This window comes from Biomphalaria glabrata, chromosome 1 (genome assembly GCF_947242115.1).
Source record: "Biomphalaria glabrata chromosome 1, xgBioGlab47.1, whole genome shotgun sequence".
In the NCBI taxonomy this organism is placed as follows: Eukaryota; Metazoa; Mollusca; class Gastropoda; family Planorbidae; genus Biomphalaria; species Biomphalaria glabrata.
Window position 1 is genome coordinate 71,911,523 of NC_074711.1, and position 26,759 is coordinate 71,938,281.

The window sequence follows — 26,759 nt, forward strand, 5'->3', positions numbered from 1 at the left end:
CCACTAGAGGCCAGACCTATAAATGTCCTGTGTGACCGAGTCGTGTGGCAGAGTACATCCGGCAGCTCTCTTGTTTGAAGGTCAGACAGTACGGGCTGGTCTGTAGTTCATCTGGCTGTATTATGTTCTTTTTTTCCCCCTGAAATCTTGAGTCTAATTGGATTGACCGATGGGCCACGTAGGTTTTCTGGGTTTCTGGTTTTCTGGATTTCTTTTCTTTTTCTCTCTACTTCCTTGATGAAGTTGAAAGTGTTTGAGAATAAGAAATTGGAAAGAAAACAAGAACTCTTTAGCAACAATAGTATCCTCTTATTCATGATTCCCAAGATACATATGATCCAAAACTTACATATGATCCAAAACTTACATATGATCCAAAACTAACATATGATCCAAAACTTACATATGAACCAAAACTTACATATGATCCAAAACTAACATATGATCCAAAACTTACATTTGAACCAAAACTTACATATGATCCAAAAACTTACATATGATCCAAAAACTTACATATGATCCAAAAACGTACACATGATCGAACCGTTATACATGACTCCCAATGTTTACATGATTCCCAATGTATAAATGATTCCCTGAATTTCACTATAAATATATGTTCTATCATTTTCCCCTTCATATCTGTGGCATTTTCCATCTTTGTAGATTGTATTTCCCTTAGCAACTTTTGTGTGACTAAATAGGCCAATCTTTGATGCACAGCTGCGGTCACAAGTTGGACATCTGGAATCACCAGGCGCTGTTGTAATTTCACTCTTCTTTCTTCTACTGCTACTATATCCTGCAAAGTTAGAAAGCTTATAATAAAAATTATGAGGAAAACTAATTGACTTTTTATATAATTTGAAAAAAGAATTTTTTAGGTTTCTTGTAGATCTTGAATATTTAAAGGTACCAATTAGATAATAACTTTACCCGTATGTACAATTTGAAACCTGAAGATTCGTATTGCATGTGTATCAGAGACATCTGTTTAGTCAGACATACGTAGATAATGAGTGGTCTAGACAAAGATCACTTGAATGTAAAACTCGACGCCTCGGTTTTTTAAAAAATGCTAAAAAGTGTAAAAAAAAATTACTTTAGCACGAAAAACGTATAACAGTTATCTGCTCTTTGTATACACTTTGATTATTATGATTTCGTTTCTTTTTGTAAACCTTAAGATGCAGTAAGAGAGAAAAAGAAGAGAAAGGTATATGAAGAAATGTGATGCGATACCATTTGAAGTTAAGGAAATACGTACGAAAATTTAAAAAAAGGAAGGTTGTGAAAGATTTCGAAATCAATAGACCAACTAAACAATGTCAAGGACGCCATATTAAAAGATCATTGATGCCAACTAAAGAATAGAAATGACTTTCTGCTCAAAGTGAAAGAGCTTATCAGAAATTGGATTCCAGACTGCAGACAAGTGCACAAAATGTGTCCCAGACCTTCTAAATGACCTAGCTTACTTACTTACTTAGACTTAGGTCCTCCCGCGCCGTTCGGTGCATGGGCTGGCAAGCTGTCTCCACAAAGATCTGTCACTGGCAATGTCTGAAGCCTCCTCCCACCTGGTGTCTACTGTTCTGAGGTCCTCTATGAAGGTGTGTCGCCAAGTTATTCGAGGACGTCCCTGTTTGCGCTTTCCTCGTATTGGCCTCCATGCCATCGCAACTCTTGGTATACGTAGTTCATTTTGTCGTAGAACATGTCCCGCAAACCTCATGCGACGCTCTGTCACAACATCACTAATATTTTGATACACAAATAGCTATCTCTTTAGAGTTATCCGCCATTAATAAAAATTTACAATACATCTATATTCGTTTATATTAAAGACGCTATTTGTTCACTTTTAAGATTAAATTGCTGAAGAAAGCGTGTGGGTATTTTACTTTACAGTATTAGTTTGATGTTTTAGTTTCTTCTTACTGCTTTTATGACATGAATTATTTAACCACTTCTCTTATCGATACTTCTGAATGGTGTGCACAGGATACACTTCAACACTTGCTACTTATGGTTTCGCCTCAATGTGTGAAAATCTTCAATAAGTTACCAAATATTATTACAATGAAAGATTGTCTTAAGTTACAAAAGTTGAACAAAGTCTCTGTGCATAATGTTTTAGAACCTCTCAGGTTCTTGACATACATATCAACACTAGGTTTTCCCAACTAATGCCAGGTACCCATTAGAGCTGGGTGGACTCAGAGGCGCCCAAAGTTTCCGAAATTGAAAATCCCTGTCTTCAACTGGATTTGAACCCGGAACCCCCGGTGCGGAAGCCAAGCGCTATCCGCTTAACCACCGCGCCTCCACATATACTTTTATTGTATTTTAAGTGTGTGAATACATTTACTTTAGATGTACATTTAATTCTCATCTCTAATGTTTTATTCCTTCAAAGGTCTACTTGACAACAATGGCACACGAAATTGCACGCCGAGGTCTGTGCACAACTTTCCTCCAAACTTCATGTCCTTTGATGAGACTCGAGACGGTGGCGTAGTGGTTCATATCTTCATAGCCATCTACATGTTTGCAGCCCTGGCAGTGGTCTGTGATGACTATTTCGTGCCTTCCTTGGAGCATATATGTGAAGGTAATCCCCTAGGCTGCTAGTTTTAGGCTAGTAAAAGAAGGGGTGCTGATGGTATAAAGCTTGTAGCCTGAACATATTAATGCAGGAGATTTATATGGTAAAGCTCTTCACGGTCACCTATCCTTTAGTCTGTTGGACCGTTACGGCTCCATACAATGCCGCCCAAAAAATACTCCCCCCTCCTCGTTCCGGATACGACCCACAAACGTTTAGAATCCGGCCCGCTTCTCGGTCTTCACATTCCTTGATATATTGTATGTTGTAGAATTTGATGTAGCAGTCTTTAGCCTTTGTTTAGTATTTCTAAAGTGTAAAGCATTGTTGGTTTGGGTGAATAAGATGCTCTGTCTTAATCACACCTCGCTGTTTCAAGCGTCCCGGTTGGATGTTGCCCTATGAAAGACGGCAATTGCTGTTCTTTTTAAAGAAATCGATACTGCTCTCTAAATAACTGTACTTATAATCGACTTATGACAATCGCTGCTGATGGTGCACCGACAATGATAGGTAAGAAGTAAGACTTACTTTCATGATAGTCTCATCCATAGAAAACTGGAATTATGGAATGTGAATAAAAAAAATATTGTACAATTGCCACGGTGGGCTTCGGGAAAGTCGTCAATATTTTTTATCGTCCTTCAAGTCTAAGAAGATCAACGATTTGGGAATAGTCGTTATGAGATGAGCCCCATCAAGTTTGGGTCATAGTGACACAATTACTTCAAGGGGAAACATTGGATCGAGTAACTCCAAAGAAATAAAATAACACCTTTCCATACATTCATCCATAATCAGATCCATCCTACTGACAGTAGTCACAGAATTTTTTTGTTAATTTTTAATCACATGATCCCATTATAAATAGATTATTGTTTAAATAAATTCAAAATTAATTAGAATTTTGTAGATAGAATAAAAAAAAAGTTTATTTCGGTCCATAACGATAAGAGCTGGTGGCAATCTAAGAAATGATTGATAAGCTTGCTTAAAAAAACACACGTATGGATGTTATACGCAATCGTTACCAAAACCAAAATATAAAAAAAATTTCAGAATAAGTCTTCGACTTCCGGGGGGACACGCCTTCTATCTTTACTTCAATAAATGAACAGAAACTGTATTTTATCAGTCCCCCCCATCACCAGCTGATCACCAGGTGATGGTCATGTGCAACAAATCCAATTGTTTGGCTCGGAGCAAGATACGTTTAATCCGCCTCTAGTGGTGTCTACAAGAGATCCAATAAATAGTTTGGCTTCCTTGGATCTGATGTTTGTTATGTCATTGCAAGCAAACTTCAATCTAAACATCTTTATAAACTGGGTTCTAAACTTAACGCCATTTGTTTCTCTAATACTGGATGTCAATAATGTGACACCAAGATCTGTTCAAATAAACCCAGCATTTCTTTTCCTGTTGCAGATTTAGGACTGCAGGCCGATGTAGCAGGTGCCACATTCATGGCCGCAGGAAGTTCTGCCCCTGAGTTCATGACTTCAGTGGTGGGTAAGTTGATGTGCATCTCTCTTCTCAAATTCTTCACAAATAATGAAACTATATTGTGATACAAGTGTAGTTTATAAATGTCTCTCTAATTAGTGGCCACAAGGAAGGAATACTCTGATGGAAACGTCTAGACTTGATAGATTTGACTACAAGTCATCTCGCTATACACATCACGTTTTGACTTTTATTGAATGCAAGTCTATACCTTGTCTTTTGGGTGTCTGATTAGACAGATAATTTCATTCACCTTTAATAAAATACAAAACAGAAATGGAGTGGCAACATTTAGGGCTCAACTACATGACCATCTGGGGGGAGGGGGAGGAATGGGGCGGGGTGAAAAAATATTCCTTTTTTTTTTTTTAAACTCTTAACATTCATTAGTTTTCAAGAGAAATAACTCTTTAAAAATTTATAAAAGAGGTATAGTATCTTGTTTTTAATTTATTTTTTTTTATTCTCTTGTTTCGATGAAAATGTACAACAGCATTCCTCAAAATAGAACAGATACAACACATTAGACACACAGACACAACACATTGAACACAGAGACACAACACATGGAACACACAGACACAACACATGGAACACACAGACACAACACATTGAATACTCATACTTAACACATTGAACACACAAACAATTTCTGATATTTTTCCCATTAATTGTGACTTTTAAAAGTTTAATATATTCTCTGACGGGTTAGGTTACACACTATTTACATTGACGTCAACCAAAACAACATATTAGCATATCTCCATAGTATTTGGTCATGAATCTGTTCAGCTACCGCCTTCGTCTCGCTACTCATTCACTACTCCTCAGTGGTTATCTCTCCCTGACTACAATCAATAAAAACAAAAACCCTGTGTCTCTAAAGACCAATTCACTCTGTACGGCCTGCAGCATAGTTGTCCATAGTTAATCCGTTACTTGTCATGCTTGTTGGCTCTTCCACATCTCATTCGTAGGTCGAGAGAGAACATAACATCATAACCTAAAGGAAGACAACTCGAAGTGACGCAATGAGAAATACGTTTTCTTTCAATAAAGGCCTACTTGACATTCTCCGCTGTCTGTAGAACAAAGTGTGTGTGTGTGTGGGGGGGGGGGGGCAAAGTAAAACCCAGTGTTTAATATTTGATTAGAGATTAAGATTAGTTCTTCGGCTTAGTCGGATTCAGGGATTTATTTTAGAATTACGACTATGGCTAGTACCACAGTTTGCATTAGGAATTAGGATCATTATTTTTAGTTTTTGGTTGGGGGTTGCTGTAAAGTGTCCAATACTAGCTCTAGTTAGTTAGAATAGAAATTAAATAATAAGTTGTCGGTTTATATTCTTTGTAATGTGTATTTAAAGTTATAATGGTTAAAAGATAACTTTTTTAGACCTTGCGATCTATCTGACGGTCAACAACAATGTCATGTGACCAACCATCTAAATATTCCGAAATTAAAAAGTCACAGGCTTTGTCAGGATTCGAACTAAGACCTCTAGGGCTTTAGAACTCAGACCTTTATCTTTACTTTTGTCTATTTATATTTTTTACTTTGATATATTTATAGTGTGTACATTTATAATGTGTACCTGTGTATTTATGGTGTGTACTTTTATGTGTACTTGTGTATTTATAGTGTGTACATTTATAATGTTTACTTGTGTATTTATAGTGTGTATTCGTCTAAAAGACTTTTTCAAAATTCGTTGAGACTCGTCATTCCAAATTCCCTTTCACCCATACAACTGATTAGTGTCTATATTGAAGTAGCTTGTATGAACTATAAATAGATACACTAGGACGACAAATGATTTATCAGTTACAGATTCGATTCAGTGATTTCAAAGCTTAACAGACTCGAAGATTATACTCTACTGAAAGCCATTTAAAGCTCGATTGAGAATATCCAGGCATCCAGACAGCTCTATGGCAGGCAAATAAATGTGCTCTCTAGCAGACTTACAATCAGACAAAACAAACAGATTGAAAAACAAAAAGGCCGGGAGAAACGTGCGTGGATTGATGAGTAGAAATCTAATAAAAGTCCTGATTAAACACAAACACCAACATATAACACGGTGTTGCAGTGGAAGTCTGCACATAGACAGCGTAAAGGGGGATTCCAATATAAGAGTTTGTGGGACACTATAAGTGCGTGGTTTAGACATAGTAGTATTTCTAGGTCTCGATCTAGTGACAGTTACACTCTAACGTGATCCGAACTGTGAAGTATGAAGATAAGAAACACAATTTCTAATACAGAATAACACATAATTTCATTTCATGTATTTGACTTGTAGAACAGGCGCAAAGAATACTTACGTTATAATCTATTTATATGATTCTCTTCATGGCTCAAGAGTATGGACAAGAAGTAAAGGAAAGATCACTCTTTTATTTCTGCAAGTAGGACGGGCTAGAGTTACCCTACGAAAAAAAAGAGAGAGGGAGAACAAGCTAAACCGTTGTGACCTAGAAGTCATGGAAAGATCACTCTTTTTATTTCTACCCCACGTAGTTTTAGCGGCGAAAATAGGAGGGGGGAGGAGAACAAGTAATCTACTGTGTATTCACCCGTCACTAAATAGTAGGTCCAGACCTCAAGTAATTCTTCATTACTTTAAGGCGAGAAGCTTCTTTCACAAGATTCCAAAACTACGGGTATTGCAAAATGCCGTTTTTTTTTATCGCGCGTAGGATTGGCGTTTCCCATATTGAATGACACTCCAAAATGACAATTTTTGTCTATATATTTGAGGAGATTTGTTTTCAAAAGATTTTAATAATTTCCGGCCTAAGGCCCTGCAGAATAGCGGCGTATGCTACGCCGCCGGTCGACTAGTGGCATAAAATAAGCATACTGAGTGAATGAATCTACCGTGAAAGCATTGATATAATGCACCGAGTACAACTGACTCTCGATTTTTCCCCCTTTTTATACCTTTTGATTACCTACTAACGTTTAGAAACTTTTGAATAATCTTTAGTCGCTGGAAAAATTAAGCTCGTTTCTTAATTAATGACACGGAGCTATTTTTAACTTTCTTAGTTGGAACTAGAACATGCTAGAAATGACTTTATACTAGACGCTTACTGGATTGGCTTGCTAACCAACTCTTGTTTTTCTCGTCAATTGGTGAGATGTCTTTTAACGTGACAGAAATACTTTGCCTGATCCATTAACCCAGCCCGCCCTTCAATACCTGAATAAATTGACTCTGTATTGAGTCTATATTGAGCCTGCATTGAGTCTGCATTGAGTTGGCATTGAGTCTGCATTGAGTCTGTATTGAGTCTGTATTGAGGCACTGGCGGATCCAGGGGGGGGGCGGTAGGGGCGATCGCCCCCCCCACTCGGCCGATCCCCCCCCCCCCCGAAGGGGGGGGCGGACGAATTTTAGTATAGAATTCACACAATTTGTATACGAATTTATTACTTATGTTAGTAATATATACTAATTATTTATATTTCAACCTATTTTTAGATTATTTCGCCCCCCCCTCTAGTATGTTGGCCGATTTGGTGGGGTCGGGAGGGGGCGATGGTATCAATCCCGCCCCCCCCCCCCCCCACCCATACACTTTCGAGTGGGGGGGGCGGTCCAATTTATTTGTAGAAATCACAGCTTGCTAACAGAAACAATTAAATATATATATGGTTAAAATTTGTTATTAATATTTTAACCGATCTTTATATTATGTCGTTCCCTGTTTGCCGATTGGGGGAGGGGGGCGAATACCTCTACTGCCTAAACCCTTTGAGTGGGGGGGGGGGGCGGTAATACTTTTATGGAGAAATCATAGTTTGTGTACAAAATTAATTCAATTAATATATAAATTTTATATTATGTCAATCCCCTTCTGGTATCTTGGCCGATTCGGTGGAGTTGGGGGGAGAGTGATTGCATGTACTGCCCTCCCACTCTAGCCCTCTGAGTGGGGGGGGGGCGGTCCTATTTTTATGGAGAATCATAGTTTGTGAACAAAATTAGTTGAGTCGCCCCACCCCTATTCTTTAATGCCAAATGCAATCTTAAGCAGAAATTATTAAAGGAGCGAGGATTAATCGTTTTCACTCTACCGCCCCTCTCATTTCCAGACATAGTTTATGTAATTTCACATGAATTTATCATAATTATTTTAAGAAAGTTAGAATTCAAACGAAATTTTTAGTATAAGAGTCATGATTGAGAAGTTCTAAACCCAAATAATACTAAACATAGTCGCCTTTTCCCAACCTTTACTCAATCTGAAATTTTTCTAGTTAAATAAATTTGGGACTATAACTCACAATTTATACTTCAATTTTATTGAATATTATTTATCGAATAATTCTTTTTTCGGCGGCGATCCTCAAAGCCAAATCTAAATATGTGGGGTATCTTATCTTCTCAAGGAACAAATCGGTTTTATTTGCAATGTATTAAGGGCCTATAAATTCATATTATAATATTTTTCAAGTACAACATTATTCGAATGGTCCTTTTTTAATAGTATGAAAAATTAGCTTTAGGTCAGAAGAATGCGTTTCTTCTATGAAGTATGCAAGAAAAGGATTTTGGCGTCGGAACCCACTGATGAATAATGAGCTGTAGTTGTCAGGAGAATGCGTTTCTGCAGTAAAGAAAACGCTTTTGCCGAACTCCATTGATAAATAATGAGCTGTAGATGTCAGGAGAATGGGTTTCTGCATTGAAGAATGCAAGAAAACGCTTTTGGCGTCGGGGCTTCGCCCCGAATTCTTTTTATGAACAATGGGCTGTATATGTCAGGAGAATGCGTTTCTGCATTGAAGAATGCAAGAAAACGCTTTTGATGTCGGGGTTTCGCCCCGAATTCTTTTTATGAACAATGAGCTGTATATGTCAGGAGAATGCGTTTCTGCATTGAAGAATGCAAGAAAACGCTTTTGGCGTCGGGGCTTCGCCCCGAATTCTTTTTATGAATAATGAGCTGTATATGTCAGGAGAATGCGTTTCTGCAGCGAAGAATGCAAGAAAACGCTTTTGGCGTCGGGGCTTCGCCCCGAATTCTTTTTATGAATAATGAGCTGTATATGTCAGGAGAATGCGTTTCTGCATTGAAGAATGCAAGAAAACGCTTTGATGTCGGGGCTTCGCCCCGAATTCTTTTTATTAATAATGAGCTGTATATGTCAGGAGAATGCGTTTCTGCAGCGAAGAATGCAAGAAAACGCTTTTGGCGTCGGGGCTTCGCCCCGAATTCTTTTTATGAATAATGAGCTGTATATGTCAGGAGAATGCGTTTCTTCAGTGAAAAAGCAAGAAAACGCTTTTGGCGTTGGGGCTTTGCCCCGAAACCCACTATGGAACCTTATAGCGCTGCCCCAGTTGTTTTGTTTTTCGCCGAAGGTTGAGAAATGCTGCGCTTTTTTTTCTCATATATATATATATATATATATATATATATATATATATATATATATATATATATATATATATGCTGCACGTTTATGCATAGGGTTAGGGTTTACTGGGCGTTAGGGTTAGGGTTTGGAAAAAAATCGCCCCCCCCACTCCAAAGTTCTGGATCCGCCAGTGTATTGAGGCAGTATTGAGTCTGTATTGAGTCTGTATTGAGTCTGTATTGAGTCCGTATGATTCTCTGTAGAATGGGGAACCTTTTTACTCATTGTTCCGTCAACACCGCCACTAACCCCCTGAAATATACTACGTGGAAAAAAGAAAGAAAACCCAATCTTGAATCTTATCTCCTCTATCAAACAGGCGTCTTCTTCGCTGAGAGTGATGTCGGTGTGGGCACCATTGTAGGCTCTGCTGTCTTCAACATCCTTTTCATCATCGGTGTTTGTGGAGTGTTTGCTGGTATGGTAAGTAGAGCAAAAGTTGTGTAAATATCAACTTCCTCTAAAAAAAAAACATTGTTGAAATAGACCCTAAACATTCTTTCAAAAAAAAAAAAAAAGCGTTGAAATGTTAGTTATACCACCATACACAAGCATTGAACTAGCTTGGAGAACATTTTGGTTTGGAAATTTAATTTGACATGTATATTTTAAATTTCATTTTTTTCACTCGTAATTAACGAGAAGTTATCTTTCACTTAGTGGATTGTTTTCATTCAAGAGATTTAACATTTATAAAGATGAAGAAAATTTGTTTGAAAAGTTCACATTGTCCAAAATTAAATCTTTTTGTCTCAGGTTGTTGAGTTGACTTGGTACCCTCTGGTTCGGGACACTCTGTTCTATCTTCTCTCTGTCCTGGCTTTGTTTCTGGTTATAAGGGACCAATCTGTTGAATGGTTAGTATTTACAGAAGACGACTTAAGCAAGATATAAGCTGAACTGACTGCATAGAACTAGATTTACATTTTTATATATGACTGACTATACACTTTGACGAGATCGTATTTCTATTTTTATGTAACAATGAAATTCCTGTCAGAATGTTTTTATCACGAATTTTTTTTTTTTAAGTCTTAAAGTAGTGAGCGTAGTTTTTAGATTCAATACAAACATAAGAAATGTTGAATAGAAACAGACAAAAAATTAAAAAGTAAATTGTGTCAATGTAGTGAAGTGTGTCAATGTGTCAATATATCGAAGTGTGTCAATGTATCAAGGTGTGTCAATGTGTCAAAATGTATCAGTGTGTCAATGTATCGAAGTTTGTCAATGTGTGTCTTTGTCAATGTATTGAAGAGTGTCAATTTTTTTTAAATATGTCGATGTGTCAAAGTATTTCAATATGTCAAAGTGTGTCAATATGTCAAAATGTTATGATGTGTCAAAATGTGTCAATATGTCAAAGTGTGGCAATGTCCTGCAAGGAATCGAAATGTGTCAATTTGTCAAAATGTGTCAATTTGTGTCTGTGTAAATGTATAGAAGTGTGTCGAAGTGTTGAAGTGTCTCAATGTATCGAAATATGTCAATGTATCAAAGTGTGTCGATGTGTCGAAGTGTGTCAATGTGTGCCAATGTATCGAAGTGTGTCAATGAGTCAAAGTGTGTCAATGAGTCAAAAAATTAGTAAAGCAGTGAACACAAGAATACTAATCACTACACGGTGTTTCCAGTCCAACACTGTATTAGTATTAAAATGTTGGCAGCATATTTCATAGCCACAAGTATTTTGGTCAATTCTTCCCGTGTCTTTCTAAAGGTATGAGGCCCTAATGATGGTACTGCTCTACGCCGCTTATATTGCCATCATGTATTTCAACCGTTTCCTAGAGTCCAACGCAAAAGCTTGGGTCAGCAAGATGGTGTCCAGGCTGGAACGGCAGCCGCTGATGAACAAATCCGCAGACGAACATAGCGTACCTGAAGAGATGCAAAGAGCGCGTGCCCACAGGTTGGTAAAAAACTCATTGGAACTTTTGAATCTTCGCTATTACTTACAAAGAAAGACAGGGGGACAAATGAACTATAGCGCGCCGTGAGTCTAGATTGTCTAGATCTAGATGTGTTCCAACCTTAGTCTTTTTGAGATGTACCTTGCCTGGTGTTATGAATTGTATGTGTGTGTATGTAAACTTGCGTATTTGAATGATAGTTCCAAGGAAACGACGAGGAAAAGGAGCGTCTTTTTTTTTGTGTGGTGTAGAATGATGAGACCCCTAGATGGCATGTCATAATTCAGGATGAGGGGAGACAGAGACGCCTGGCATAAAAGACGTGCTCTTCTAGTTAGTTAGATTTTGTTTAAATTTCATTTTATTTTCTTACTACCTGAGCTATAATATATATCTCAAGTTTAATCTATGTAGGCCTATATTTATAAGTAAAAGTTTCATTAAGCTATTTTTTTAAAGAATTCTGTTCAAGTTTATTTAAAGTTCTATGTCAAGTATTTAATGCATCGGTTTATTTGTACTAGCTCTTTGGAGCCACAAACCGACAAAATTCAACGCAAAGTCTTATCAAAAAAACTAAAGCTCTCTTTCTTCGTCACCTTGGAAACACACACATAACACCAGGATGGCCTTTTCTATGTAGAATAATATCACATAGGCAAGAACGATCTATAGTAAAGTCATTTTATCTTTGGTAAAAAAAAATTGTTTATAGAAAAATGCTTACGTGTTTGTAAGAGTATCTACATCAGTAATGTTTCCATTATTTGTATGTCTTTGTTTAGCCGTATCAGCAATGCGTCCATGATAATGTCCAGGGGAGACTATGAGAAATCATTGCACAGCGATGACCTCTCGACCAAAGAGCAAGAGACCGCCATCTTGGATAGCAGCTTAGAAACGACCACGCCCTCAACGACATCATCCAAAAATGGGGAGTTAAGTAGGTCATCTTGTCTTTTGTGGTACTTTTTATTGAAGAGTCATGCGTTTAAGACGTATGTAAACTTGCGTATTTAGTGATACTAATTAGATATTTATATTAAATGCATCTGCTAGTTCTGGCATCGCACTTAATGTTTGGAAAGCAATGGGAACAAACGATATAGCTTTTAATTGTATTTATTTCCTTATTGCAGTGTTTCCCAAACTGTATCCATCGGAACCCCGGTATTCATCGAGGCGTGAATTGGTGTTCCACAAACTACTGGAATAAAAAAAACTAGTATGCCACCACGTGAATTAACCTCTCTAAAAAAATAAGCAAAGTGTTCCACTAAATACTCAGAATATGCGAAAAGTTCCGTTAAGGAAAAAAGTTTGGGAATCACTGGCTTATTGGGTTAATAGCAATAGATTGATCACATGAACTGGTGTCAGTGTTAGAATGACATAAAACAAAGTTTGTAATTTATCAGCCCCAGACTCACCAGGCTGAAATGTGTTTCTCATTAGGGTTAACATTTATTTCAGATTTATTTTAATAGAGGTCTAGATCTAGTTGCCTACTTCATACTTGCCACATTAATTAAACAATTCTTTTAGCTTGTCGCATTAAATTAAAACCCAATTCTGAAACGTAGATCTACTTCACATTTTGAACTGAAGAGTTTTAATAGTAATCAGAAAACCAACGAAAGTATTTTTTAATTAGTAAAGTTTTATTTTGTGTTCGTTCATGTTCATTAGTATTTTCTTACTTCAAGCATTATTGTTTCAACTTCATCTGTCTGTCTATCTGTCTGTTTCTCTCTTTCTCTATTTCGCTTCGCACTCCCTCACTTTTTCTCTGTCGCTTCCTTTATTTTTTCTCTTTCAAACCATCGCTCTCTCTCTCTCTCGTTCTCTTTAGCTCGCTTTCTCTGTGTCATCTGTCTGTGTATGTCTCTGAGTGCGTGGTCAGTTTATGTATGCTGCTAATAATACTTATAATCTTTATTATTATCCATAAGGAAATGTGTCTTACAATTTGTGCATTACACCAAACAAAACAAATAACTTTAGAAAACAAAATATACATTCAAATATACATTCAAATATACATTCAAATATACATTCCGACCGGACTCACTCAATACTGAGAACAGAGACGAAACAGCCCTCAAATAGCAAAGAAAATGAAGGTCATAGGTCATACTCAATGGGTCTCAAAACAAAAAGAAAAAAAAGTGAGATGGTTTGGTCTCACCCTTTAATAAACAGTTATTGTAGCGAAAAAACATAGAAAAAAAAAACATAGAAGGACGCAAAAGATAGCAGCATTCGAGATGGTGCTCTATATTCCAGTATATACACTCCTGTAGCAGCATTCTAGATGTTGCTCTATATTCCAGTATATACACTCTATATTCTTTTCCCGACTAGAAAAACAAATGTTATAATTTTCATTAGTTCACTTTAAGAAAACTTTGCTGATAAACTTTCACATTATTTGGGACCAAAAACTTTTGTGAACAAGTATTTTTTTTTGTTTGAAAATAAAGAAGTGTAATCACAGGTCGATTCTGACAGACTGTAATTTGAAAGCAGTCACGAGGAGAACAACTAGTAAGATAGTTAAACAGTTAAATACTTCACATTAAGTACAACTTTACATTTGAAATGTTGTAGGCTACTGTAAAAAGTATGTAGCAAAATATTTATTTTTAGCGGCCCCCGAAAGGGGAAAAGACGCTATTAGTTTTGTGCGAAATGTCTGTCCGTCTGTCCGTCTGTCCGTCCGTCCCGATTAGATCTCGTAAACTAGAAGAGATATTGAAAATCCGACTTCACAATATTTTAGACCATTCAAAGTTCTGATGCAACGGCTACTTTTTTTTTTCTTGAAAGCGAAAATTCTAATTTTTAAAAATCAATTATGCAAGAAGTTTTTTATAAGAAAAAGCTAATTAGTATGCATTATATGTTACACCTAATTTAAGACGAATAGTAATCTTATAAACATCATTTTCGTGAATTATTTTCTATATAGCAGAAATTTTTTTAATTTTTTTTTAGGAATTCGAAAATCAGATTGAGCCTTTTCAAAGAAATTAACCGAGGGTCCCGGGTTCGAATCCTGGTGAAGACTGGGATTTTCAACTTCTGAGTCTACCCAGCTTTAATGGGTACCTGACATTAGTTGGGGAAAAGCAAAGGCGGTTGGTCGTTGTGCTGGCTACATGACACCCTCGTTAACCGTAGGCCACAACGACAGATGAACTTTACATCATCTGCCCTATAGACCACAAACTAGTTAGGCCAGGTTCACATCTAACTTTACATTCACTTTCACGTATCCTTTGATCTGCGGGACGGTTGGGGCACTACACAAGATCTGTTAACCTTCTTTCTCCATTCTTATCTCTCATTTGTCTTTGATATAATTTCATTCGGATGTTCTTTCTGAAAATATTGAAGCCTACCTGGGTGGACCACTGGTCGTGCGGTTTGCGCGCTGGACTGTCGTTTGGATTTATCGACGATCGAAGGTTCAAACCCTGCCTGCTCCCATCCCCCGTCGTCCTGCGGGAGGTTTGGACTAGGAAGTAAACTATCTTCAACTCTGAAGGATTATCCGAATTATGTAAAACATTTTACTTCGGGGGCCGATTTTGAGTTTGTGTTTCCACACAAACTGTCTTTTATAACCTTGTTTTTTCGTGAAATCAGTTTCAGAAATGGCTCTTGTTGTAATTCCTCAATTGTGAGGAAGTGTAAAAAAAATGAAATTTAAATGTATAACATTATAAATGTAAATTAAAAGATATTATACACAGTTAGTTAGAGTATATTTTTCATTTGTAATTACATATTTCATATTCATATATGCGGCCCCCCATTCCCAATATTTTTTTTAATGCGGCCCTCGATGGAAAAAGGTTGCCAACCCCTGCTTTAGGTTATGCCATGAGGTTAAACGATGCTTTTTGTGATGCTAGATGATGCTAGTTAATGCTAGTTGATGCCAGATGATAATAAGAAGAGAGATAAACCTGGGAGAAACTCAAAAGACTGAGACGAGCTTTGAAGAGTGAAAAGCTTCTACAAAAGTCTTTTCCTTCATAATTAGCAATAACTAACAGAAAGATTCTAAGGACGAAATTGGGCTATCTATCAGCATACACTCTAGACTATATTCTTTTTAAATTATGAATAAATATTTTTTTTCACATTAATATTTGATATCCATTTAAATGTTCATATTTTGTATTCTGTGAATTTCTTTTGTCTTGTGAATAACATACAAAGTTTTCATCTGCTGCTGGTTTGACTGGCTTGTTTGGATAAGCAGCTTTATATTGTCTGATGATTTTGGTTAACGTAGGAATATCAGAAGGACTTCTTTCAATTATATAGGATTGGATATCTTCTGAATGAGCATGTGTGATATTGTCAATGATCATATGTTGTCTGATAGCTTGATAACCTTTTCCACTTTAGCAAGAGATATCCATCTATCGAACCACATGGTCATGTTCGAAACGAAAATTTGAGGATCGTCTTCTTGTTTCGGTCTTGAGCTATAGAATTTCTTTCTGTAGTTGTCTGAGGTTGCTCCGTATTGACGTAGTAATGCTTCCTTTATATCATGATAGTCACTGCGCTCGTTGACTGACAACTGCGAACAAATGTCAACTGCTTTTCCTGTCAGTAAACTGAGAAGGGAACTTGACCACTGGTCTTTTGGTAAGCCAGATGTTGTTGCTAGTTCCTCGAATCTAATAAGGTATGAGTCTATGTTGTCTGTAGACTCATTGAATGAATGAATCTTTGACATGAGTTTATAACGATCAAAGATATTAGAACCTGCTTGATTAATGTTGGCTTCTGTACTTTTTGAGTCTTTTAGTTTATTTTCTTCATGTTGCATTTTCCATTTTTCAAATTCCATTTGTGCTCTTTCATGTTCTCTTTGTCTTTCTGCTTCTTGTCTTTGTTTTTCTGCTTCTTGGTTTTGCTTTTCTTCAAATTCGTTTTTTTCCATTCGTTCTGCCCATTGATCGGGTTTAGAGATTTGTTATTCTTTGGCTATCTCGATTAACTCCAATACTCGTTGAGTTCTATAACTTGGATCCATTCTGTAGTTCTTGTGTTTTATAGTATAATATATGAACTTGAATATACAACTATAGTGCTTTTTGAATATAACAATGTTAGTTATGCCGTCACTGGCTAAAAATCTTGAACAGTAGGATTATATCTACTACTGGAGTCGTTGTTGGAAGTGTAGCTTTATGGAACCGTATCAGGTTAATGCAATATTGCTGAGCCGTACAAGGCTATGAACTTTCTTTCTCTTGAGATTGTAGATCTAGTATAACTTGTAGTATTAAAGTCGTCGTTCTGTACGATTGACTTGATATCGTTTAGTAGAAAAATGTCTACTTGATAGATTATAGTGCCAGGTAATTGCTACTGGGCTTATCTATAATAATAATGATGCCAGTTAAATGATACTGGGCTTATCTACTGTGTCAGTTGAATAATACTGGGCTTATGTTATGCCAGAACTGGGCTTATGTTATGCCAGCTAAATATTACTGGGCATATATATCATGCCAGTTAAATAATATTGGTCTTATTGCCAATGCCAATACAATATAATAATATTAGATCTCGAGAGTTATAGTGAAAACTCTATCGTAGATCTATATCTATGGTAAGATAAGATATCGATAACCAAACTGACCTTTGAACACAGTAGAACTATTCTCAAGTTGAAGAAAATCGAAGTGTTGTAATTGACGAAGTTTCGAAAAATGTTTCCTTAGATCTTGAAAAAAATTTTTTTTTTGATGATCTTTTTGATGATCTTTTGATGACCTTGTGATGACCTTTATCGAGTGTCTGAGGTGCCAGATGTCACGATCATCAATGGTGTTGATGTCACAATCTAAGATGGTGCCACTGTCACAATCAGACTTGAACTATATTGCACCATCAATGATCGTGATTGTCGAGGATCTTGAAATGATCTTTCGATAAGATGATCGTATAGAAGTAGACAGATCTATGTTGATAATACGATCATACAGAATGTTGCCAATTGATAAGAGGATCATCTAGGTCTAGGAGTTACTACTTGACAAATATGATCTAAGTACGTTCTAAATTCAATGAAGAAACTTCTCTTCGTCCAAAAACAATTACTTTAATTAATAACTTGAAAACACTATTCACAAATAGTTACAATGGTTAAAATGTACTTGAATTGAATCTACACAATAGTATATCTGAGTCTTGATACAAATAAAATATATATTCTCAAATTCACGTTACATACAAGTTAGATGTTAATACTACAACTTCCGAGACAAGACTGGCCGGAAGCTACACGCTTCATCCGGGCTTCAGCTCGTAATCACGTGATCAACAACTTACCCCTCCCAGACCAACCAATCATTGCAGTCTAATGTACAACAATTAATTTCGGAACCAATGGAGTTCATTTAATTACATGCTTGGTTTTTTTTCCCAGCTATGTCAAGCTATGTCGGCAAACAACCCGAAACTGTTACCATATATGGTCATAGTGTACGTGACAATTTACAAAGCTTCTATCAACTAACTCTCTGGTACACATTTAGAATCACTTTAATTCTCTAGCTTCCCATTCTAGGATCAAGTTAAACTTTGCCCAATTATTTATTTTCCCGAAGTATTTTTTTTAATTTCGCTCGTGTTTTACTTATTAAGCTTATTAAGTTCTTGTTTTTCAGTGACTGTGTCCGAATATGAATCAGTGTGGACGATACCTGAGGGCAAACTTATGCTAGCCTTATGGATCTTCCTCTGCCCCATCAAGGCTGTATTCTTTGTGACCATCCCTGACAGTCGGCGTCCAGGCCTGTGGTCACGTCTCTACCTCGTTTCTTTCTTTCTCTCAGTGGCCTGGATTAGCGGTTTGACCTACCTCATGGTCTGGATGGTCACCATAGCAGGTAATGTTCTTTTTTTTTTGTATTCCATTCTTACTTTTCGCACCAGATGCGCAACTAATTTGTGTGCCTGCTTCTGCTGTTAAGAAAGTGTGACCTTGAATGTCGGCCCATAGTGTATGACGTCTGCTGTAGCGTGCGCTGAATCTGTGCACCCGCGAGCCATTAACTAATTGCACAGCTCACGTCTGTTTATTGGCGCTTGGTGTGACCTGTTGACAGAGCATTGATGAAACCACTTGGGTGCCATAACTTCTGGTCAAGAATTGCACTTCAAATATTTGTGCTGCGTGATCTCTAGAGAGGAAGAAACGGAACAAATAAACGATTATTTGTACAATCTAAAATTATCCCAAAATGCCAAGAATTACTTTATAGTCAAATATAAGATGCAAAGAAAATAAAAAGGTAGCAATGGTTCAGATTTATGGCCCCTGGTGATAAAGAAACGTGATACAATTTTATTACAATTAAACAAGGGACTTTTCACTACTCTGCGTATTTGTGGATTTACAAATTAAGCCCAAAGTATTATTAACACATATATAACACATCGACGAATAAAGATCTTTTAAACAAGGTTTATTTGTTATTATTCAGTGTTGCCAATGGAGTTCTGTATCACAAAGAGGTATAACTGAATTAGTTCAATACAGGCCACAATTTAATAGTCTCAAAAAGTGGGCGATCAAAATCGTAGCAAGGAAAAGTAAACAGATGGTACGATGTTAAGAGAGAGAGAGAGAGACAGTGAGATTCATCATTGTAGCCCTACAAATTTCTTGCGAATTGACATAACAAGTTCATATTGTATTGTTGTAACTCTGAGGTAGGCACACAACGAAAGGTAGGAGGTAACAATGAACTATGTATTTATTTACAGTACAAACAGGCATGGACTTCAGCTATTAGTCCCAGAGTGTCCTATCTCAAGTGACACCAGTCCTTTCGTACCTATAATACCAATACAGACCACCGACACACTTCCCAGTGCCGCCCCAGGTCCTCAACACAGTTCACAGATAGCAGAAAGGACGTTCTTTCGAGTCAAGACAGCCTAGACTTCCATCACTTAAGCCGGATCCACAACAGTCGTTCTTCCTGTCTAAACATGTCTTCTACTGCTTGTGTTGAATGGTGCTCTGATGCGCACCATCAGTGAGGCTCGGGAGCGGAGTTACAACAGTATAAAGTATAAACTTTTGGTGTGTTGAGCGGCAGTTACATTCACTAGCAATGTGTTCAGGTTGAACAATTCATTTCTGTGTGTGTATTTGTAGTCCAAAAATTCTTTTTTTACAAACATCTCTAAACGGTTTCATTTATGTTCATTTTGACCTGGAAACAATATCTCGATAGTCTACTATTTCTTCTACTTTTTCTTCTACTATCTGTTCTACTATTTGCAGGTGATGCCCTTGAAATTCCTGATACTGTTATGGGTTTGACCTTACTAGCTGCAGGAACGAGTGTTCCGGACTGTCTGTCCAGTGTATTTGTAGCACGAGACGGTGAGTAGCTGTTTCTATAGATTAACGTAGTACGATGGATAAGAGGGGAGATTAATCCTGTTGACATATTCCAGGACTGAGGCGTCAATGTTTGGTACTCTCCCCTAAGCTCAGATACCATCCCTTTAAGTCAAGATAGGAGCCTGGTCTCAGTGAGAGAGGAGGTCAACAAAAGTAGAAGACATGCGGATGTACTGACCAATCCATTATCGCTGACCAGCTAGTTCGTGACTTGGAGGTCTGAGAGTCTATGGCTGGGTTTCAAATCTGGGTTTGAGAAAATCTTTTGGCAAGTGTGTGTTCTAGTTCCTGTTCATTGAATCTAGTTCAATAGCTGGTTGTAGACAATCAATGACTTTATATCTCCCTCTACCTAGACAACGTGACATATACATAGGGCAAGATGAAAAGAATAGTTTCTTGAGTAAGTATGGTACTCTTATCTTGAGTAGTCTGTCTTTTTAATAGACTCTGACGCAAACATTCAGACATTGGCATGGGCGTAGGCAGGAGGGGGTTGGGGTTTAACCCCACTACCCCTCCCCCGAGATGAAACTCCGCAAGGGGTGGGTGGAATTTTGTGTCTGTTTAGTATCACATCCCCATGCGTTTCTATGTGGTTCTGAGGTTTAAAACCTCTTCAGTAAAACACTAAAACAAACTGTAGTTAACAAGTTCTATGAGCGTAGCCAAAAGGAGGATGTGGAATTGAGTTTTAAAAAAGATAATATAAACATAAATGATAACTACAGTCGCTAAATTCCATAAATTTAGTCAAATAGGGTCTTGATTTATCCCCCCCCTTTTTTTTTTCTTACTTTTTTTTAACAACAAAAACTGAAATATAACTAGTCACTAAATTCCATAATCGAAGCCAAAACCATAGTTATCATTGGAGCCTAGCAATGTTTTTTTTCCTGCCATTTCCTGGAACCTAATAAAGTAAATCTACGAGAATTCAAGCCACAGACTTAAAAACTAAATCAAACTACAGACATTTGAGATTCAACCAAAATAAAACCTTTCACACATTGAATTGTTTTTCTTCCAGTCGCTGGGCTCCATTCATAAAGTCCTATCCAGAACACATGCGAAACAAGGAAGGGACTGTGTGTTATGAAAACTATGTCTGTATATATATATATGTTTGTGTGTGTGTGTGTGAAGAATAAAAATTCACCCCCCCCCCCCCGAAAAAAATCCTGGCTACGCATATGGACACTGGTGTCAGTATTCTGCTTTAACATTAAAAAATAAAAATTTTCTTAGTGCTCATGCTGACTCCATCAGGTTGGAATCGAAATACCTAACACCTATATACCACTATTTGAACTTTAAATTTCGTGTAATATCACTTTTTGTTTTAGTTTGTTCAAATGGTCATAAGGGCTTTTCTCTCATTCTGTATCAAGAATCTTATTGAAGTCGTATGGTAGAACTGTAATCATCTCACATGAAGCTGTTGTTCTTACAGTAGAATCTAAAGAGATGAAATTATTAAAATTTTAATATTATCAAGTCCACCTCAACTTCACCTTCTTGGACCATTGGGGCACCACAAATGATCTGTTTACCTGACTACAGTCTGTCTCCAATCCTCTCTGTCTTTCCCCTTGACTGGAATATCTTTTAACGACAGGCCTGTCTATTCATAAATGTTGTCTTCCTATAAATCTTGCAACTTTTTTGTCGTATTCCTTGTCTTCTTCATCTAGTTATCTAGTTGTTGTTTTTTTTTAATTATATTAAATTGTAAGTAACACACATGTGAATGTTTGACTACAATTTATTTTTAAAAACATAGTTATAGTGTTTATCCTCCTATATACGAAGCAATCATCTTACCATCATTTTATCATGCTGGTAAATCATAATTAAATGATGAAACATCTCACTCTTGGTGCCAAGCATTTATTTCTTTATTTTATGTGTTTTAAATTAAATTTTCCCTATTTGCAAAAATCTTATATTTCTATCTGCAGGCTATGGTGACATGGCTGTCTCTAACTCCCTGGGAAGCAACGTTTTCGATATTTTAATGTGCCTAGGACTCCCTTGGCTCATAGAATGCTCCATCAAAGCTGGAGGCAGCGTATCCATCACCAGCAGTGGACTGACCTACTCGTCCTTGACCTTGTTGGCCACAGTGGCCTTCCTCCTCATTTCCATGGGAGTCAACCGTTGGAAGCTGAACGTCAGCTACGGGATCTTCTGCCTCTTCACCTACCTCGTGGTGGTGGCGCTGTCTTGCTTGTACGAACTGAACATCTTTGGGGACTTCAACCCCCCAACGTGCGCCAGAGACAATTAATGTCAGGACTTCAAGAAACTTTGAGGAATAAAAGTGATACCTACGTACAGTGTGATATCTTCCTACTCGACTCAGTTTTGGGTGTTGTACTTCATGTCATCGATACGTAGTTAATTTGAACACGAACGGTCAACGGCTTCTGATTTATTCCGCTTCGTTTGGATTCAATCTTTTTATTTTACTGCATCAGATTTTTAAAAAAATGACGATGGCGGCATATTTTATAAGTTTTTTCTCCTGCTCTGAATTATTTTTTTTTTAAGTTCGCATACAAATAATAATTCTGGATTTAAAAAAGTGTGATCCGGTCATATTTTGTTTACTATTTCCATCTGTTGGTTCTAAAACCTGATTATCTTGTTGTTGTTTACAGTGCAATAACACAATCAATAAATCGTTAATAATGTGATATGGAGATGGTCAACAACTTTAATGTCATTACGTTTTATAAGTGTTAATAAAACAGTTAACAATAAGTGTTTATGTTGTAAGAACCAAACTTAATGTGTAAATAGTGTTCACATTCTTTCTAATTTGTATATTTTGGTTATTTAATTAGTACACAAGTTTTTTAAACGTATTTTATCGATACTAGTAGTCCGTTAGGCAATTAAAATTTTAGGTATTCTCAAGAGTGCACCTTCCAGTATTCATCTGGTTAGTGGGTCCTTTACCATTAATTCATTCAGTATACCTTACAAGTTACAATTGGGAGGGCATAGCCCTGTGTGGAGACAGATGGCAAAAACGAGAAAACTATGAATACAGAAAAAGCATTAACTTCAGCTCTGGAAGAAAGCGTGTCAAAGAAAAATGGCTAGTTCCAAAGCCATAGCCACCTTTACCTGTGGAAGGGAATGTCTCTCCAATCAATGGGGTCTACAGTCAAGTGAAAAGTGCACAACGAGATGAACCCTAGTCGTTCTACGACACTGAAAGATACCAATCTTCAACTACGAAACTATCAGTAAAGCGTCTTCTTCAAGAAAGATTATCAAATGCTCATTTATCGTATAAAGGAAGATGATAAAATGTGCGCACTGGACTGTTGTTCAGTTATCTAAATGGTCTCGGGTTCATACCCTGCTCGCTGCCACCCTCGTCGTCCTGCGGAATGTTTTGGACTAGGAAGTAAATTATCTTCAATTCTGAAGGAACATCCGAAACATGTAAAACATCTTGCAATCGCCTTGAAAAATCGATGACATTTCCGGCATGAATAGATAGGAATCGTTTCAGCTTGTTTCACAATAGATGTGAGGTTCTGTCTTCTTACACAAGTTGGCGAAAGCTATGTTACAAGTGAATTAATCTGAGAGCTCACTACCATTGAGTCAAACAAAAGAATAGTATTGGAAGTAGAGAACATTTTATTATAGCAAAAAATGATTTTTTTATTTTATTGGAACCCAAAAAAAAACATAGACATGTCTATATAAACCACATGTCATTGTCAACTATAATATCCTCATCAGTATGAACCAGAACTATCATTATCTTGTCATGTAAACAACTGTCCATTATAAACTACGCATCAATAAAATAGGCCTACTTGTCAACTGTAACATAATACATTACATTTTTAACTTGACATTTAACCTTTCCCTTTTTTTTTAACATTCTCTCCTCTCTCTCTTTCTTGTAGCAGCAAAACTGTCTAAGGCGTTCTTGAAAAGCAATTTTCATTATAAAACAAGAGAGTGTTCCCTATCGGAATACAAGCAATTCAGAGTCTGTCTTGAAGTGATCGTTAGATAATATATTAATCATAAGATTTATCGTTTAGTTCATGAAATTAGATCTAGATCTAATTCTCAATAGTGTATTATACTAGTGGGTTAACAAAGTACTTAAAATAATGTACGCATTTGAAAAATGTCATCGACTTAGTACAAATCTTTATTTTTATTTAAACATTAGGGAAAGCCATACCACCTTTTAATGATTTTTTTTGAAAGACAGACCTTTAATTGATATATATATATATATATATATATATATATATATATATATATATATATATATATATATATATATATATATATATATATAAAGTCTATACTACAGAAAAAAAATAGTGCATCATCTTCAATGCCGTCAAATTAAATCTAAAATGTAAGCATCTATAGGACTACAGACTTTGCATCCAGTAAACGTTTTCCTAATGAGCACCATTATAATTTCATATTTTAATTAATTGTACTGTCATGTTCATATTTCGATAAGTATTATTTAACATTGCGATAATTTACTTACATTTATTGATATGTTGGTTTGACACAAAACTGCATTGTATTAAAAATAATGTACATTAATACGATCAAATATAAACACTCAAGCTTAGGAGTTTTCAAATAAACAGCATTTAGACTAGACCCATGACAAGGGCACATGATTTTCAGAAATCAAAATGTTCGAATTTGGACAAATGTGTTTTAAAAAAAATGCATACAGTACTGTATCTAGACTTGAAAAGACCATAATAGAGATTTGGGGCCCTTTATAGGCCTAAGCCCAGATAACATATGTCAGTGCTAATATTTCGGGAGGAGACGGTCCTGACGGTCAGCTCATGCTGAAATAGATAAATCTTTCCCTAGATGCATGAGCAGTTGATATGGAAAGTCGCAATCAAAATATAGTTTGAGAATCTAGAATTTGAAACATAATAGTGTTATCAGTTTATCAATCAATCTCTGTAAGTCGTCTGGGCCATAAAAGTATTTATTGAAGTCTGAAAGTGCATTGATTCTTATCAATAAGTAGCCTCATAACTTGATGGTCATTTTTACAATTGTGTATCATGCAATGGTGATGTTTACACTTGTGTATGATACAATGATGGCGTGATGTTTGTCCTAATGTCATGTATAATTTCTACATTCCTTTACTACTTAATACATGAATGTCTAGCGAGAAACAAATCAAAATGTATCTTTAGAACGACAGTTTTAACATTGGTCTATTTGTATTTTTATGCAATGATCTCGTGAGTCGTGATATTGAAGATTTCTTTCAAAGCAATATCATACAAAAGTAACATTGTTAAGGCTTAAAGGTTATTCTGTCATAATTATTTACTTTCAATTGATGTACTCACTATTTTATATCATTTTGTTCCATATTCCCTGTGTTGTATTATAATTTATTTTTTTTTTGTTTTTGTTAGTCCATAAATGATTAATTGTGAATCTACAAAATCTACATACTCTTTATCACAATGAATATGCACATGTTTTTTTTTCTTTGTGCTTATCTAGTCAATAAAACTTAGTCATTTTGCTAAAAGTTAAAATGTGGAGGGTAATTTTATATAGTAATTCTAACTTACAATCCGAAAGTTCATGAAACACTTAGGACGTAATTATCTTCTGTTTTGATGTAACGTCTCTAATTTATTAGATAACTTTTGTAGTAGAAATTGTCTAACTGTACGTCATACAGACTGTCAGTGGACACAATTTGATGCTGTTAGACTGTCAGTGAACACAATTTGATACTGTTAGACTGTCAGTGGACACAATTTGATGCTGTTAGACTGTCAGCGGACACAATTTGATGCTGTTAGACTGTCAGTGGACAGACACAATTTGATGCTGTTAGACTGTCAGTGGACACAATTTGATGCTGCTAGACTGTCAGTGGACACAATTTGATGCTGTTAGACTGTTGGATGTAACTCTGTATTTGCTATCCTGGTTCCAAGGTCTCACTTACATTTTATGGATTCTTCTGTTGTTTTCTTGTCTCTGGTAATGAGTGTTTTAGTGCCAATGCCTTTGTCTACTTTAACATTATTGTAGTACAGTATTGTAGTTCACAAATGTCGTTTGATAACGATGCAATACTTCTTGTATTTTATGAGTTCTATGGTTTGCATGAAATAGAGTCACGTGATCTAAGATTTCATCAATCACTTGTGACTTTTCTTGTCATCTGTATTACACATTTAGCAATGGGAAGTAACCCAATATCAGGTTTCAAATTATCACTTTTGTGTGTGAGTATAGTGTTGTCTCCCCTTCCAATTATATCGCTTCCGGCACTTCCTCTACCGGGTCTACCGTTGGCTTATTTTTAATTAAGCAGTCAAACTGAAGGAAACATAAAATTAAAACAAGTTTTGTCTTTCTCAAGAACCATGTGTATAACTCTAGCATTTGTATCCGTGTCTAGTCATTAATATTATTGTACGATTAAGAAATCTAAACTTTAACTTAGCTATTTATTTTTTTAATGTTTGAGTGTTTCCTAATTGTTTTGTAAGTGAAATGTCATGAAATGAACGCGTATATTCAATTCTTTGTTCATATTGCTAGACAAAAAGACACGAGTAGCTAGAAGTCATTCATATGTTTGGGTTTGTAAAAACAATGTGATGAAATAAATAGAGTTATGTAAGAAAGTTTTTTTGTTGTTGTTGAAGTTTTTATACCTGTTGGTAGGGGGGCTGGGTCCCCCACAAAGAAACTACGAGACCAACATCTCTTAAAGTTCCAGCACTGCACGGTGGTCTTGAGTTCCAGCACTGCACGGTGGTCTTGAGTTCCTGCT

General features: G+C 36.4%; 1 protein-coding gene across 4 annotated transcripts in view; it reads left to right on the forward strand.

The window, feature by feature from the left end:
- The window catches only part of LOC106077487 (sodium/potassium/calcium exchanger 5-like), a 71,391-nt gene extending 44,781 nt beyond the window's left edge, over positions 1-26,610 (forward strand). For all 4 annotated transcript variants that reach the window (XM_056012573.1, XM_056012564.1, XM_056012555.1 and 1 more), the window contains exons 3-11: positions 2,420-2,614; positions 4,037-4,120; positions 9,870-9,973; positions 10,307-10,407; positions 11,271-11,462; positions 12,249-12,406; positions 18,165-18,386; positions 19,793-19,894; positions 21,877-26,610. In XM_056012573.1, coding sequence (XP_055868548.1) covers positions 2,420-2,614; positions 4,037-4,120; positions 9,870-9,973; positions 10,307-10,407; positions 11,271-11,462; positions 12,249-12,406; positions 18,165-18,386; positions 19,793-19,894; positions 21,877-22,205 — 1,487 coding nt within the window. In that variant the 3' untranslated portion in view covers positions 22,206-26,610. The remainder of the gene's footprint in view (positions 1-2,419; positions 2,615-4,036; positions 4,121-9,869; positions 9,974-10,306; positions 10,408-11,270; positions 11,463-12,248; positions 12,407-18,164; positions 18,387-19,792; positions 19,895-21,876) is intronic.
- The last annotated feature ends 149 nt before the right edge of the window (positions 26,611-26,759 follow it).